Source organism: Micropterus salmoides, unplaced genomic scaffold (genome assembly GCF_014851395.1).
Source record: "Micropterus salmoides isolate LMB-PRFRI ecotype aquatic unplaced genomic scaffold, ASM1485139v1 Ms_hic_scaffold_12, whole genome shotgun sequence".
Lineage (NCBI taxonomy): Eukaryota > Metazoa > Chordata > Actinopteri > Centrarchiformes > Centrarchidae > Micropterus > Micropterus salmoides.
Window position 1 is genome coordinate 28,225,750 of NW_024040263.1, and position 16,933 is coordinate 28,242,682.

At 43.1% G+C, this 16,933-nt stretch overlaps 1 protein-coding gene across 1 annotated transcript; it reads right to left on the bottom strand.

The window, feature by feature from the left end:
• Positions 1–13,046: 13,046 nt before the first annotated feature.
• Positions 13,047–16,309, bottom strand: rtn4rl2a (reticulon 4 receptor-like 2 a). Its single transcript, XM_038712699.1, is given in 5 exon segments — positions 13,047–14,540; positions 14,796–15,029; positions 15,195–15,421; positions 15,984–16,091; positions 16,094–16,309. Coding segments are annotated over 5 exon segments (1,518 nt in total). The 5' UTR covers positions 16,182–16,309; the 3' UTR covers positions 13,047–13,679.
• Positions 16,310–16,933: the final 624 nt, after the last annotated feature.

A 16,933-nucleotide genomic window follows, 5' to 3' on the forward strand; every position in this document is an offset into this window, starting at 1 on the left:
CCTTCCCACAGAGGATGTAAATACACCATAATTTATATGACTAAGCTACCCACACCTTTGCAAGAGAACATTAAACATTTTCGAAGGCTTGTCAAAACTCAGAAATAGGTGCATTATCCTGCTGGTCCAGACTCTTCACATGTGGAGATTGGCCATTAACTTGTGTCGTGGGTTTTCAGCAGGGACAATACTGCTGAAGCACCACAGAAATGTAGAAAATGTCTGATCTAACTCCAAAACAAAATCTTAATTCAGCCTCATCCCCAAGTGATTCAGAAGGCAGTGAACTCTGCTGCCGTTTAAGATTTCAGTTAGTTATGCTAATTTCTCTGCTCTGACTGAAAAGGAGAAGAGAGAACTGGACGAGAGCCAAGAGCACAGCTTCTTCAGAGTAGCAGCACTTTTCTCACTCACACTGCCGGGAAACAACTGTCCTTGTTATGTTAGCGAGTACTGAGCTGAGTCAAATCCCCTGGTGGCCCAGGCTGTTCAGTTTGTGCTGAGTGGGCCACAGTGTGGAGGCCTCTCTCCTGTTCCCCCGCCATGCCTCTGGTCTAGTTGTGTCTCCTGCATCCTGGTGCGCATTAGTCACCCTCAAACTGTCTACAGTGCAATCAGAAAGTGATACACTTTTGATCGGAATGCCTTGCATTAGAAGTAAAACATTGTCAATGAGGATCAAGCGGTTACTTTACCCTGACGGATGTTTAAGGGTGTTCACATCCATGAGTGTAGGAGTCCTACTCTTGTTATATATAGTCTCCCAGATTAAAGTCAATGCAGCAATACGAAGATCTTGAACCAGGGCAGAGTTATGTATTTCTCAATAACTACGTTGGGCCCACAATGCCTGTACAGTGTGTTCCAGTGTCACAGAACCATTATTACTCTTTACCTGCACCCACACACCCAACACAGCCTTCCAAAGCAAAGCCACCACTGGTTTACTAAAATCAGTCTCTGAGCTACATGCTACTCACAAAAATGAGTCCAACAGCCCCAGCACGTGGCCTAACCCGCCCCACAAACCAAACAAGCCTACTCAGCTACCTCACCTTAGCAAGCAACAAAACATAAGTGTCTGTCTGTAACATCATAATCTAGCCATGCTGGACAACGCCAACCATTTAAAGACAAGTCAAGCTAACTACCATGTTGGAAGCACTGAAGAAAAGGCCCAAATGAAAAAGCTTCCTAAACAATTAGCCTGGCAGAGCATCACCAAGAATCAGTGTCTGCATGTTGTAGACTTTTGGGTCAAATCAAATATTCAAGTAAATCTGATGACTTTAATTTTTTCATTTTATTTCATACACTCATTTCTACATACACTCACACTCATTTACTGTTCTGTGTATTAAAAAGGACTGCAACACACACTTACAGGTGACACTGGAGTGGAGCAAAATAGAGATAGACTCGCACCAAGATAATTTACACTGGATTAGCACTGTAAGAGAAAAAATTCAATTCAATTCAATTCAATTCAATTCAATTTTATTTATATAGCGTCAAATCACAACAACAGTTATCTCACAGCGCTTTTCATAAAAGAGCAGGTCTAGACCGTACTCTATGATGCTATTTACAGAAGCCCAACAGTTCCCACCAAGAGCAAGCACTAGGCGACAGAGGCAAGGAAAAACTTCCTTTTAAGAGGCAGAAACCTCGAGCAGAACCATGGCTCAGGGTGGGCGGCCATCTGCCTCGACCGGTTGGGGGTGAAGGAGAGAGATAGAGAGAGAGAGAGAGAGAGAGAGAGAGAGGGTAGGAGAGGAACAGAGAGAAAAAGAGAGGGATGGAAGGAGAGAGAGGGAGGCAGCCTACACAATATACACACAGAGGTACAGACAGTAAAGGTGATGTTGCTATAGACTAAATGAAAAATGGTACAGATATTTATAATAGTGTTAATGATAACTATCGTAATGTTAATGATTATAATAACAATAATAACAATAGGACTAGTCACAATAGTTGTTGTAGCAGAGGGTGTCGAGCAGGAACACGGGGGCAGCAGGTGACCCGCAACCACAGATCCAGACTCCACAGCTCCAGAGCCAGAAACACCTGCAGGAAGTGATAGGAGGAGAGAGGAGAGGGACGAGAAAGCACAAGACTACCGGAAAGGGAAGAAGTTGAGTTAGTAACATGCATTAATGGGATGAGGTTGCATACAGAGGGAGAGAAAGTAGAGGAGAGAGGAGCTCAGTGCATCATAGGAAATCCCCCGGCAGTCTAGGCCTATAGCAGCATAACTAAGGGATGGTTCAGGACTCACCTGAGCCAGCCCTAACTATAAGCTTTATCAAAGAGGAAAGTCTTAAGCCTACTCTTAAATGTGGAGATGGTGTCTGCCTCCTGAACCCTAACTGGAACCTGGTTCCACAGGAGAGGAGCTTGATAGCTGAACGCTCTGGCTTCTAGTCTACTTTTGGAGACTCTAGGAACCACAAGTAACCCTGCATTCTGGGAGCGCAGTGCTCTGGTTGGATAGTAAGGTACTATGAGCTCTTTAAGATAAGATGGTGTCTGACCATTAAGAGCTTTACAGGTAAGAAGAATGATTTTAAATTCTATTCTGGATTTTACTGGAAGCAAATGCAGAGAAGCTAAGACAGGAGAAATGTGATCTCTTTTCCTGGTTCCTGTCAGAACACGTGCTGCAGCATTCTGGATCAGCTGAAGAGTCTTTATGGACTTTTTCGAGCAGCCTGATAATAAGGAATTGCAGTAATCCAGCCTAGAAGTAACAAATGCATGGACTAGTTTTTCTGCATAACTTTTAGACTGGATGTTCCTGATTTTCGCAATATTACGTAGGTGAAAAAAGGCGGTCCTTGAAATTTGCTTAATGTGAGACTTAAACGACATGTCCTGATCAAAGATAACTCCAAGATTCCTCAAAGTGGTGCTGGAGGCCAGGGCGATGCCTTCAAGGGAAACTATATCTTTAGATAATGCATCACGGAGGTGCTTAGGCCCGAGAACAATAACTTCAGTTTTATCTGAGTTTAACATTAGAAAATTACAGGTCATCCAGGTTTTAACATCCTGAAGGCACATTTGAAGTTTAGCTAACTGATGAGTTTCATCTGGCTTGATCGATAGATATAACTGAGTATCATCTGCATAACAATGAAAGTTTATGGAATATTTCCTGATAATATTGACTAAAGGAAGCATACATAAAGTGAAGAGGATTGGTCCGATGACAGGTCCTTGTGGAACTCCATGACTAACTTTGGCATGCATGTAGGACTCATCGTTAACATGTACAAACTGAAATCGATCTGATAAATAGGACTTAAACCAGCTTAGAGCGGTTCCTTTAACGCCAATGAAATGTTCCAGTCTCTGCAATAGGATCTGATGGTCAATGGTATCAAATGCAGCACTAAGATCTAATAAAACCAGTACATGCAAACCTTTGTCTGATGCAATGAGGAGGTCATTAGTAATTTTCACCAGTGCTGTCTCTGTGCTATGATGAGCTCTAAATCCTGACTGAAAATGACAAAACAACAGTAAAATGGAAAGATGAGTATAAATGACTGAGGTGACACCTCATTGACACGGCCAGTCATCACCAGTAGAAAAGAACAGAACAGACCTGATGATGACAGAGGAAAAGAAACGAGGAGGGAGAACAGGGTGAAAAGTGATTGAGACAAAGAGGATGATGTTTGGATAAAGATAATACAAGAGAGAGGGGTGAAAACAGGTGGAGAGGCTCCATGTGAGTCTGTAAAACATGGACTGTAGCGATGTGCAGAGGGCCGGCTTCATGTAGGGGGAAAGCTTTGGTGAAAGCTTGTGATGTAGTTGGTCTGTAACAGTTGATCAGTGAGGCACAGAGGGAAATAAGGACACAGAGGAGTGGGAACTGTGGGTAGGAGGACTAATTTATTGGTGCGCTATCATGATTATATGAGATAGAGAGATCAGACATGCCCACCCCCTTAGTTTCCAGAAATATTTTCTCTGAGCTTTTTACCCTCTGGCAGTTATTAACTGTGGGACACCACTGCTTCCTCAAGACCATAAAAGAGTCATATAAGCTGAGTTTAATTCCAAACCGCTGCGTATCCTTTTTGAAGTTGTCTGTCCATGTCATGCCTCATGCAAGCTTCTCATCCTTTTTGTAGCAACCTGCACTTTGTCCTGGTCAATCCCGAGGTGTACCCAGGCCAGCTAGGAGGTATATTGCCCTAAAGGCCCTGAAAACCTATATTAACCTATAAAACGTTTCTGCAAAAGTTTAAACAATGTCACATACTTTCATGGACCAATCAGGATTTAGTAAAATTTGAATCAAAATGTGAGGATAGTCCTTATGCTGTCAGGCCACTGTAAATCAAATATCTGATTAAGGGTGTGTTTTTACTTTAACTCACCCTGTACATGTAGCTACACTGCCGAGCAAAGGCAAAAAGCCTAAAGATTTGGTCGATTAGATTTTGAGTTCTGAGAATTAGAGTTCTTGTCATTTTTGGAACATTCCAGATCTGCTTTATCATGTGGACAAATATCTTGAGTCAATTTTGTTGGAGAAAATAGTGGCTTGCTTTTGCTGTCACATCAAAGTGAAGATTACTTACAGTTTATCGTGCTGGAGTAACAGTTTAATGCCCCTGTATAACAAATTCATCGAAGCATTTCTGTCACACACACAGCTCAACTACAGTATAAAGCAAAGTGATTGTTTTTACTAACATTACATCTAGCTTTTAAGAATGGCCCATTGCTCTTGAGAGAAAATGTTGCTGGAGACGGCTTTGAAATGAAATGCAGACACCAAGATCAAGGTAAAAAAGATTATGCTACAAGAAAGATACACATAGATAGGAAAGGCTATCTACTAAATGTGCATCTTATCTAGCTAGCGCAAGCCAGTGGTAGCAAAAAAACTGCTCACATGTGCGATCAGAATGCAAACAAAGCATGGAAACAAACAATAACTACATGGCTTGCCAGCTACAAGTGATCGTAACACATACACAATGAAAGCTTTTGTTCATGTTATGCACCCTAGTCAGTGACACTGACAGCAGAATAACAAACAGGTCATGTTTGAGATCAACATTTTTATGTAGATCAATAACATAATTTAAAAAAACAATGAAATACCACATTTCCGATATTCTGCCTACAATTAATTTGACTGGACAACAAAACTACTTTAAAGTAATTTTTCTCAGTTCTACACTCTGGTGACTTAAGGTCTTTTGCCTTTGTAGGGCCGTACTCTGAAGCCTACACTGTTGCTTGTGCGCACCTCATCAAAAATGTAACCACACGTCGTAACCACAGCTGCTATGAAGAAACCATATGACTCGCCAGCTTGTGGTGGTTTCTGATGCAAGGGGATTTTAAGAGTCAAGACAACATGAAGCAAGTTTTAAAAAAGCTCATTTACCACATTTACACATCTAGAAACCATCTCTACTGCAAACCTTGTGCTCACCACAAACACCGCTCTCTATCACAGTGAATGAAACAACGTGAATACGGCAACTGCACTAAGTAATCTCATAATAGACATGTCGATCATGTACAACATTAATACAGTACTTATTTATATGCACAGACAAAGTCATGTTTATATAGGCGAAAACTATAAAAATGGAAAGATGTAATAAAGAAAAGGGGGGAAATTCTCCCCTTCAACTTTCTTGAGAACATCTGTGTTCAGATTGAGTATGGTCACTTCCCAAATAAAAGAGGAAGAGATACCACATTTCATCAAGGTTTTTTTCAAAGCATATCTAATTTTTTTCCAAGTGTAACATACTGGTCATGTCTGGAAGATTCACTGTAGGCACACACACAGCTTGTTTCAGAAGCCTGAGAAGGGTTTTTTTTAGGTGTAATTATCTTATAAGAGTTCAGTTTCACTTGAAACTGATTGAACTTTGCTGTGTTCTCAAAAGCTCTCATTAATATAAAAGTTAGTTCTGGTTGTAAATTGTGAACAAGTTTTTGGAGTATTGCATGAAACATCTCTATCCAGAAATTTTGCTTTGAAAGAAAAACATTCCAGTTCTTTCTGAAACTGTCGTACAATTTGCTTATGAAGATTTGTGACTTGAAGTGAAAAAACCAGCTCTGCTTTGGTTACGGTCTGCCATTTTACTGCGATTCAGATGTCCAGGAGGTGACTCACACTCACTACATGAGTTCAGTGACTTTGAGTTCAGTGTGAGGGGATAATGAAAGATGATCACATAATTCAGTGACATGTGAAGAGAGTTTTGCAGTAGAAAAGGAAAAGAAGGACGGAAGGTCAGACTCAACAAGTGCTAAGTACCTTTCCTGTAGTAGATGGCTCATAAAGAAAAATGTGCAAAACAATCAGTCATGGTTTTTTCTTCCTATTCTCTCTTATTTTTACAGTTTGTTCTTCACACTCCTTGCCGCCCTTCTTTTTGTCTTTGTTCCCCTTCTTCAGCCCATCACTTTTATTCTCTTCCCTTCCTCCTCCTGTTGTCATCAGAAATCCAACCCAGCAGCACTAGATACATTTTATGTGGGGACCCCAAACAGCAAACATAACTGTAGCAAAATACAGCTGGTGTCAAGAAATATAACAGCCACCTCACTAATGGTTAAAACTATAAACAAGCATGAGGGTAGATGGATCAAACAAAAAACTTTCACACATGTGATCGCTGTTCGAATCCCGTGTGAAACCAAAAGTCAACGTTCTGTTTTGTGCCTCGCTGCTGACTTCATGACTGTTCGAAGCAATGCGTGGTATTTGGACACATCTGCTCTCCACAGAAGTTAATGGGAAGGACTGATATATCATCTGCACCCAAAACTGGACATTGGCCTGTGCACTGCACGCAAGCCAACGGATTAGCGGGCATCGCTTCTTATGAAGTTAAATTTGTGCAGCGGTGTTCATGATACTAACTACTCATCTCCAGATTGATTCAGGAATCTTCACTGCTGCTGGTGGTCGAGACATGCACACGTATGAAAAACAGAACAACATGCAGATGCCTAGGCTGCATGCCCAAAACAACGTTTCTCGCACACACATGCACACTGTTTTACTGTATTTGTATATTTATACAAATACAATGGCCAGAAGACTTTGAATAGTCTTCCAACCACTCAAAGCACTTGTTTACTACATCACATTCACCCACTGAGCGTAAGTGCTCAAACAGAAACTGACATTCTCACACACTCATACACCGATGGTTCAGGATCTTGCCCAAGGACTCTTGAACCGCTTTAGATTAGCAGGCAACCCAGTAAACCTCCTGAGCCACAGACGAGTCCATTTGTTTGCGAGAGAGGGAAAGGGAGTGAGCGACCGAAAGGAGGAGCTGGGCGAATCTATGCACAGCTCTACAATAAAATATAAATATAAAGTGGGAGGGCTATGGACCCGTGAACCACCTACTTCCGGCACCCATGACTAAACTTCAGCAAACTGCAGTGAGAGTGACCTGAGGCAGAGTCTCTGTATATTTTGACCATAAACAATGTATTTTGTGTTTAAATATAACGTGTTAATGAGTTTCGTCTGATTAGTTCTCATTACAAAGTCTTCTAAGTCTATTGACTAAAAAGAAAATATTCCACACTCTCTCTATCATCTCACTTTAAATGACAATCTAACAGATGATGTCAGAATCTATCTGTGACATCTGTATGCGAGTGTGTCCATCTGTTTGCTAGGTGTTTGTGCTGGTATATGATTGCATATGCGTGTGTTCGGTACACTCAGCCGTCTGTGTGAAGTGTTTTTCTTGCATACATCAATATTTCTGTAAAATGGTAGAATTTTGTAAAAATATATTTGCAGAGGGATCAGGATCGCAGCAGAGTTCATGACGCACTCCTCTCCTGAGAAACACTAAAGTACAGACTGAAAGGCAAGCTTATGTCCTGGAACATGTGCAGATATTTTGGAGCTGGTTGAGAAACTGTGGCGAGTCCGTGCTGCTTATGCACGTAAGAGTATATATTTTGTTTGCATGTTTGTAGGTGTGTGTGTGTGTGTGTGTGTGAAGGCGTCCATGTGCGTGGATCCCGCTTTGTGTGATGCTATGAGGAACGTCTGTCTCCCAGTGGGCCTCACTCAAGGCAACGGCAAACGCTGCCAACGAGGGTGGTGGCACGTGTGTGTGCGTGCACACTTAAGCCTTCCAAATGTTCTCAGCTGCGAAGAGATCCAAGTACATTACTCAAACGTCACACCTCTTCTGCTGCTATCTTTCTGTCTCCCTCTTCTTTCACACAAATTCTCATTTTCATCTCATTCTGTCAACAGCATGCTCTGTTTTCCACCCCATATTGGCGTCAGTGACTTTTCACATTTTTACAGTCTTTTTGTTGCACATACTGAGAGAGGCCTCTGCTCACTATCCATTTGGCGGTTTCTACTATATTGTCCGACATGATCGTACATGTGTTTCTATTTTAGGTGCCATAATAATATCACCCACCACAGCCTCAGATATTACCATAGAGAGAAAGTGTAAAGACCTCGACATTGTGAGCTTCAGTAAGGTGCTTTTTAAAAAATTCTCTTGTAAAGAAAAATGCTTTTAATTTATCCACCCTATATATATGTTGTTCATATGTTCTTGTAAATGAATCCATTTAGCTGCATGTTAGCAGCATGTTTTTTAAGCATAACTACAAATAACATGCATTACACTATCTACAACAAGAGCATCATGGCTGCACACCAGATCAAAGGTCTTTGCCATGTTGGCTTGTTGCAGCAACTGATTTCTGTTCTCATTTCCTTGATATGGAAAATGGAAAAAGGCAAAAATAATAAAGATGTGTTCGCAAATAGCTTATTTAAAAAAGAAATGTAAGAGAATACATGAAAGAAAACAGAAGTATACCGAAATTTAGAAACTGGGCATAGACAGAATTTAGTCCAGATCAAATAGACTCGCAGACAAATGGGAGGATTGAAGTGACACATTTCTAGTTAACTCTGAATGAGTTAGATTTAATTTAATAAGAGAAGCTTTTCAGCTCATGGTGGAGGTTACATACTAGAAAGAAAAGGTGTAAAGAAAATAGCAAGGACTTGATGTCACAGGTGCTTTGGAGGAAGAGGTGTGAAAGCAAGAGACCTGGTGACAAAAAGTGAATATGTGTATGTTTGTGTCTGTGTGTGAGGTAGGGGAGGAAATTGAGAGGGATGGGGGCCCAGCAAGTGGAGGCAACTTGTGACAAAGTAGTGACGCACTTGAACAAGCTTGCATCAACCAGCCCCCTCCCCATCAGTGCTTCGCTCCCTCTCTTCTCATGAGTAAACAGGGAATCATTCATATTCATGTATTCAATATGGCTTCCACAGACACGTGCATGTCCCGCCTCCCGCTGTGTCTGATGGTTGAGTGACATGGACATCGTCCAATCGAACCCACACAGTTTATATGTACTCCACGAAGAAGGTGCGTCATGGAATAATTTTGCCACACAAAAGCTTAGAGACCAATAGGAATGTGAAGGATGAGCTGTCTGATGTGCTTGTTTCATCCTTATATAGACATGACAAGCTGTGATTCCACCAAGTGAGCTCCATGCCACAGAGTGGGATCTGCGTGCATGTGTGTGCTTGCAGTATGAGTTTGTGACTTTCTGTTTGCTTTGTTGTCTGTTTCCTCAGAAAGAAGTCTGGTACAGACGTACTGTTAGACAAAGTGAAATTTGCACATGGATTTGGTCCCATAAGTGTTATCAAAACATGTTTTTATTGAAGATGTATGCCTCCCCAGAAAACTGCATGAGCAAAATATACAATGTCGTCCAAATAACTGTCCTTGTATATTTACCTGCCCAATAACTCTGTGAAGGATTCAAAGTTTCCATGACAACAACAAACTCAAATGTTACTTATTGACTGCTACAAATGAACACATTATAAACATCAGCAGTAATTTGAAAGAAGAAAAAACAAACCATTAAGCTGCAGAGCAGCTATCTGTGCTGTTAGAGACCTCTGTTTTTTTGAAACAGTTGCCTTCATCAGGATTGTGTACACACAGGATGCATGCAGCCCCTAAAACCTCAAGGAGAGAAGATACAGCCAAAAACCTTTTTTTTTCTCTGTCTTATCCCGAATGTATGAAGCCATGCACATTTTTCTTTTTTGCATTTACGTGGCTGGACTATGAGATATCCACCTCTAGAATGGAGGTCAATGGAATTTTTCAGGTGACTATCCTGGTCACTGTGGTTTTGATTGAACTACTTACTACTTAATAAATATTTCCTATAAGAAATGGGCCACAGTGATGTTTGAGGATTATTGTTTCTGGAAATACAATTTGCTATTGAGTTTCTGATCATGCTAACAGTGTGGCTGTATGGATGGTCCAGTCTGAAATATCTCAACAACTATTGGATGGATTGCCATGGAACTTGGTACACACACATTCTGTAACCATTAACCAAATTAACCAAATACTTCTGTTTATGACCAAATGCCTGCAAAACCAATGACATTCCCATCAGCCTCAGCTGTATATTTTGCTTAATGCTAATTAGCAAATGTTAGTATGCTAACACAAGAAACTAAGGTGGTGAATGTGGTAAACATTACTGCTAAACTTCAGCTTGTTAGCATTTTTACTGTGAGTAGGTTAGCATGCTAATGCTCTCACATAGACATAGAAATGGACGTAACTTCCAGGTCTAAAAAGTAAAGCCAGTGCAGAAGTGCCTTAAATGTGCATTCTTTCTAATGGCCAGCAGGGGGTGACTCCACATGTTGGAAAAAGAAGTACGATTGTGTTGGACTCAATGGCAAAATTACCCTACTTCTCACCTCATTTATTACTTCAGAAAACACTTTCATAATGAGCTTATGGTCTCAGATGTGCTCAACAATGCTAATAACTGTTATTGAATTACTGTTATTGTTGGTGTTTTTGCAGCAGCAGGTGTTGTGAGCAGCTACAGCATGTTTATGGTGTCAGTTGAGCATTGTTCCATATATGGTCACTGTGCTTGAATTCTCAGTGAATAGTAATGTAATGAAGTTTTCACTGCTCGTGCTCTGTTTTCATCTCCACGCTTCCTGTTGTCCGTCTTTCTCAGCTGAATAGTTGCACAGTTGAGAAATCTGGCTGACTGCCTGGAGGACTTGCACAATGGCAAGTGTGTGTGTGTGTGTGTGTGTGTGTGTGTGTGTGTGGGTGTGTGTATGTGTGCTTTGATTGCTCTGGGTGTTTAAGTGGACAGTCGCCAAGGCATAGAATGAAACACCCACACAAAAGCATTTTGTTAAAACAAGTATGAATTTATTCTTTCTTTATGCTGCATCTTTCATCAACATCTTTTTTTCTTTCACAGTAAAAATAAATAACAAATAATCCAATCTGTCATATAGAATTTTCTTTCTCAGATACAAAACATAGAACATGCATATTGATAAACTGGACAAGGAAACTGGGGGAAATGGTATAACTGGCACTTTGGTCATCTGACAGTGACCTCACTGTCTTGGCCACTGAAGAGCACCCAGGCTCAGTTTGACCTCCTCCACGAGACTCAATAAGAGACTAAACTGTGAGATGACACAGAATATTTCCCCAAATCATTCATAATCAAGGACTCCATTGACAGAAAACCTCTAAGAGGCAGTGGACAGGCAGTTTTTCTGTATCTCTCAGAACCATATAGAGAAAAAAATGTTTGTTTGAGGTTGTTGAAGCAAGGTTAACTGGCTTTGTGCGTGGATATGTGTGTGTGTGTTTGTACCTCTCTAACGATACCTCCTACTCTTTCTCTCCTACTACATCTTGGCCTTGCCCTCTTCACCTCTATTGGAGTAGCAAAGGGGCCCTCTCTCTCCTTCCATCCTCTCTCTGCCCTTGAGAGATAGAGAGAGCTGGAAGAAACGAAGTAGCTATACATCAGAACACTATCAGCACACCTACAGTATCTTGCTTCCTACAAGTTGGACGATGAATAAACACTGCTTAAGGAGCACGAGTGGATGTCTATATTGGGTAACTTCCTCCTTCTCTCTTATTTCGCACCACTTCTGATTCTCGCTTAGACCATTTCTTCCTCTTACTTTTGCTGCCTCAGCATTAACAGTTGTCTGTTATGTCTGACTTTTAAGCTCCATCAGTCGGTCTGCATGTCAATGTGGTAGCCCTAATTTGTCTCCAGCTCCACCAGACTCTCTCATTGCTCTCTTGGTGTATTTACAAATCAGCCAATTTGCACCTCTTCTGTCCATCTGGCATCGCCCACCGATGAGTCAGTGGCGTGACAAACCTAATGACGTATTTGCCTTTCGCAGTGGTGCCAGCTTGTGAATCCATTCACAGCCAGAGCCATTCTGAAAGGCCTCTAGCTGTGACATCACATCCATGTGGTCAGTCCTTTTAGTCCACTGTAGTCAGATTTAGTCACACAGCGGCAATCTGCTACTCTTAGGTGAATCTTTGTTTTTGTTTTGTCCCACATTAGTTATTTGCTTTTGCGTTCAACCCAAAAGGACCATGTAGAGCACACTAAATACCTTTTTTTAAATAAATTCTGCAAATATTGCCCAAAGAAAAGCATGAGACAGCATGATTCAGGAAATATTCTGTGTATCTTTTTATCAAGCTCTTCATCTGCATCCAAGTCAACAATCTTTACACATTATATCAATATGTCACAGAAAGACATCAAAAAACTAAAATCTCTGGCTTCCTGACAGGAAGCATTCTCTCGCTGTGGTTGTCACAAACAACACCATATTTACAGAAAATGGTGGATGGTATCAGTTGGATGAACGGAACAACTACTGATGAGTGGATTTATTACTTTTCTCCTTCATGTTGCTTCTACTGCCAGCACTGTCTGTGCTGCATTCTCACGGCTTCTCCTCTTATTGCTGCGTGAACACTGATCCCCTCCTCCCTCCTTTTTTCCTCTTTCAAATCCTGTTTCTTTAAATCCCCTCCTTTCCTCTCCCTGTCACTTTCCTTGTCACCCTTCCTTTGTTGTTGATGTCCCTGTATTCCTCTCTATCTTTTCCCTCCCTCCCTCCCTCCCTCCAAGCTTCACAGTATATTTTCCTCTCTTCTCTCTCATAGGAAACTTGCAGCCCCCACTGTGCATCGTGCTCTGTCCTGTAGAAGTGGTATTTGCCAGATCAAGATGAAAGTGATTGTGCTGGATCAATTTGAACACTCACAAAAAGAGATACCTATTTACATGACACTTTAAGTGTCGTGTTGTCATTACTGTGTACTGATTCTAACAGTAATTGTAGCAATCATAGCAGCCAGTTAATTGTATGCATTAATAGCACTAGTAGTTCTAACTAAGTTGAGGTGACAACATCATTCACAACTGCTATCAAATCACACTGATATTGGTGATGGACTCAGCCCTCATAGCCCTGATTGCAGGGAATCATAACTTCATCATACAGGTGAGACACAGAAAGCCATACCTGTAGAGTATTGTTGATATATATCACAGCTGAAAAACTCTTAGCAGCCCTGAAAAGTGTTAAGCCCTGTAGGTGGTAGATTCAGAATCTAACCGTCCCCCTATCTCCCTCGCTGCGCCTTGAGGAATGGCTTACAGCAAAAGTGGGCAAAGGGGGTGTAGAGAGTGTAACAGGGATCCTCACAGCCTTTAAAACAGGCTGGAAGGGAAAGGGGGTGTGGTACTAAGAGTCAGATTCAGCCGAATAGCAGGTGGAGGTTGAGGCAGAGGCTGAAAACAGAAAGGGCCAGTAGTGAGAGGAAAGAGGGCGAGGAGCATGAGGGAGAAGAAGAAGATGGAGGCAGGTCGAACTCAGGTGGACATTCGAGCTCGAAGCATCGCACAGTGACACCTGAGTCCTCGTTGCCGTAGTTTGCCCAGTACTCTTCTGGGTCAAGTTTGGGCAGCGCCAGCTCTTCCTCCCCCATCTCATACTTGACTACTGAGGTGCTTGTGGAAGGGCCTTTCCCGTACAAACCAGCCTTGACAGTCTCCGAAGATTTCTCAAAGACGCCTTTTGTGGACGACTGGGGCTTGTTCTTGTGGAACCACCAGCGGGTTTTGGTGCTGAAGGTGGTGGTGGTGGAGCCGGCGATGGAGCCGGGGTCTGGCAGGGGGCAGAGGGCGAAGTCCATCTCACGAAGGAAGCGGAGGTCCTGGCCACGGCGGGTGGAAGGGGATGCGCAGATTACCTCGGATGAAGATACACGGGCCTCGCGGAACCACTCCCACAGGGCGCGGGCCTCACAGCCGCAGGACCAGGGGTTGGCGTTGAGGCGGAGGAACTCGATGCCTTGCGTGTCCCTCAGGGTCTGGCTGGGCAGCTCAGCCAGGGAGTTGTTGAAGAGGAAGAGCATGGTCAGGCGGCCAAGGTCGCGGAAGGCGCGGCGGTTCACCTGTCTGATGCGGTTGTCATGGAGGAGAAGGCGGTCGAGGTTGACCAAGCCACGGAACACGTTCTCTGAGAGGGTGCGGATACGGTTGCCATGCAGGAAAAGCTGGCTCAGGTTGATGAGGTCAGAAAAGATGTCGTCCTGCAGGAAGTGGAGATTATTCTCCTAAGGAAGAAAAGAAGAGAAGGGAAGGGGTTTAGCATGAAAAGAACAGACACACTGATATTTGTAATATCTTGAACCTGGACATTTGTGACGCTGTGTGTATGTGTGGGTGGCCACTATGTGTGTGTGTGTGTGTGTGTGTGTGTGTGTGTGTGTGCGTGTGTGCGTGTGTGCGCGTGTGTGCGTCTATGTGTGTGTATCTAACTGTGTGTCAGTTATCCTCATGCATTTGTATGTCCCTCCATTGCCCCCTACCTGCAGATAGAGGAACTGCAGGCTGTAAAGCTTGTGGAAGATGTCATGGGGCAGGGCAGTGAGCCGGCAGCGGTGCATGTGGAGGCTCTGGAGCTTCTCTAGGCCGCGGAAGGCTCCCCCCTCCAGCCTGTGGAGATTGGGGTTGTCCCCCAGGTCCAACTCCTCCAAGTCCCTCAGCTCACTGAAGGCCCCTGCCTCAATCCACGTGATGTTGTTGGAGAACAGCCACAGAACCTGATGCAAGCAAACACATCGATTGAACGGTGATTATTCTTCTCGCTGGGCACAACAATAACTTTAAATGTGAAGAATATGTTTTTAAAACATGCTTAAATAAAACTTTTTCCATGCCTAAAACTTCTCCTTCCTGCAAATGCCGTTTACCCCACTCGTTCTTACCTGAGTCCCAAAGCCAAAAGAGCCAACTCTAAGCTCCGTGATCCGGTTGTTCTGGAGAAATACGCGCTGCGACTCATAGGGTACTCCGACCGGGACGGCGGTGAAGTTCTGCGCCTGGCAGCTCACAGTCATGGGCGTCGGGTAGCACACGCACAGGTGCGGGCACGCCGATGCCGGACTTGGCTTGCCGAGGACCAGCCACACCACCAGCCAAAGGGAGAGACCGCCTAGAGGAGAGCAGGGAGAGCGGGAGGTGAGCGGGTGCTGTCCGTGGTGCTGGAATCATCTGTTGCTAAACATTGCATCAACATACTCCAAATGGATGCGCTTATTTTGTATTGCATGTTAAAACTCTTTGTTAATGTTGCTATTATTGCATGTATGCGCTGGTGTTTTGGCTGGAATTACAGGATGAACACCTTACAGCTTCATGTTTCTACAATAAGTGAAGCACCATACATGCACCGTCCATTACGCACAGCATGATCACAGAGGTTTTCTGTCAAAACATGCAGTAGCAACTATTTCTTAGAGTCAATAAAATGTTCTTACTTTATTACACTTTACATCCTGCAATTTGACTATTATAAGTCATAAAATAAGCAATTTTCCGACAGAGTTCTCTTTCCAATCTTCAATCCATTTTGGATGTTACATTTAATATATCAAACAATCTCAAGCGTTGTTAGATTGAAAACTTATTGCACAAGTAATGAAAAGCAACGTTAGCTCTATGTCTGCAGTGCTAAGTGTGGTATCCAAAACCAAAGAAGGTAGAAAGAAACTTACTTTTGCAGTTGCGCATGATGGAGCATCGTCGGCTCCGAAAAATCGAAGAGGTTTCCATCCTGAACCAAAGCCCAAAGCGAGTTAGCCTAAGAGGACGAAGTAAAGCCTGCTATCTCCGCTGATGCCCTGGTTCCCGAGTCGGAGCGACTGAGAGTGTGCCGGTTGATGGCTACCAGTGTCCCATATATACTCAAGCATCCCGATATTGCCTACGGCAGTGGGCACCGTGGAATCTCCTACGTCACCGATCCAGGGTCATGAATGAATGAGGGCGGCAAGAAACGGAAAGGGGAGGGGCCGACCATAGGGGATTCTCTTGGAGAGTCTGTACGCGCGTAAAGACTGGTTGGAGACGTGCGCTCAGACTCTGTGAGAGGAGGAGACTTTCTCGACGCACATAGGAACAAGAGGGAGGGAGAGTGAAAGTAGAAACAGTGAAGGGAGGGAGGGAAGGGGGGGCAAGGCACGGTGCCCGGTAATGATGACTGGGCTCTGTGGAGGAGCGGAGGACGGGTAGGAGAAGAGCGCACAGCTCGTTTCCTGGCCGGCTCTCTAAGAGACCGTTATGGTCTGTTTCCGGCGCGCTGCAGCCAGACAGAAAGATACAGAAAAGAGTTGTGGTAATTCTGTTTTAGGAAAGGAGGATGCCCCCGAATTATGATTCAACCACAAGGGAGAATTCGGTGCCAGAAGAGAGTCACTCAAAACAACCGTGGTAGTATTTGTTGTGGAGGTTAATTACGACATGCCCCAATCATGCTTCAATGTTAATTATAGCTCCTGACATAATTATTTTGATGATGGAGATATGAAATGGCATTAACTCGCTAAACATGGCAAGAGTGGTCAGATAGAAGTGTGCTCTACTGCTATTTAAGTTTAATTTATAAAATATGGAGAGTGAATGGGACCTGTCAAGTGTTTTTCCTCTCAGTTCATATGGATATGGA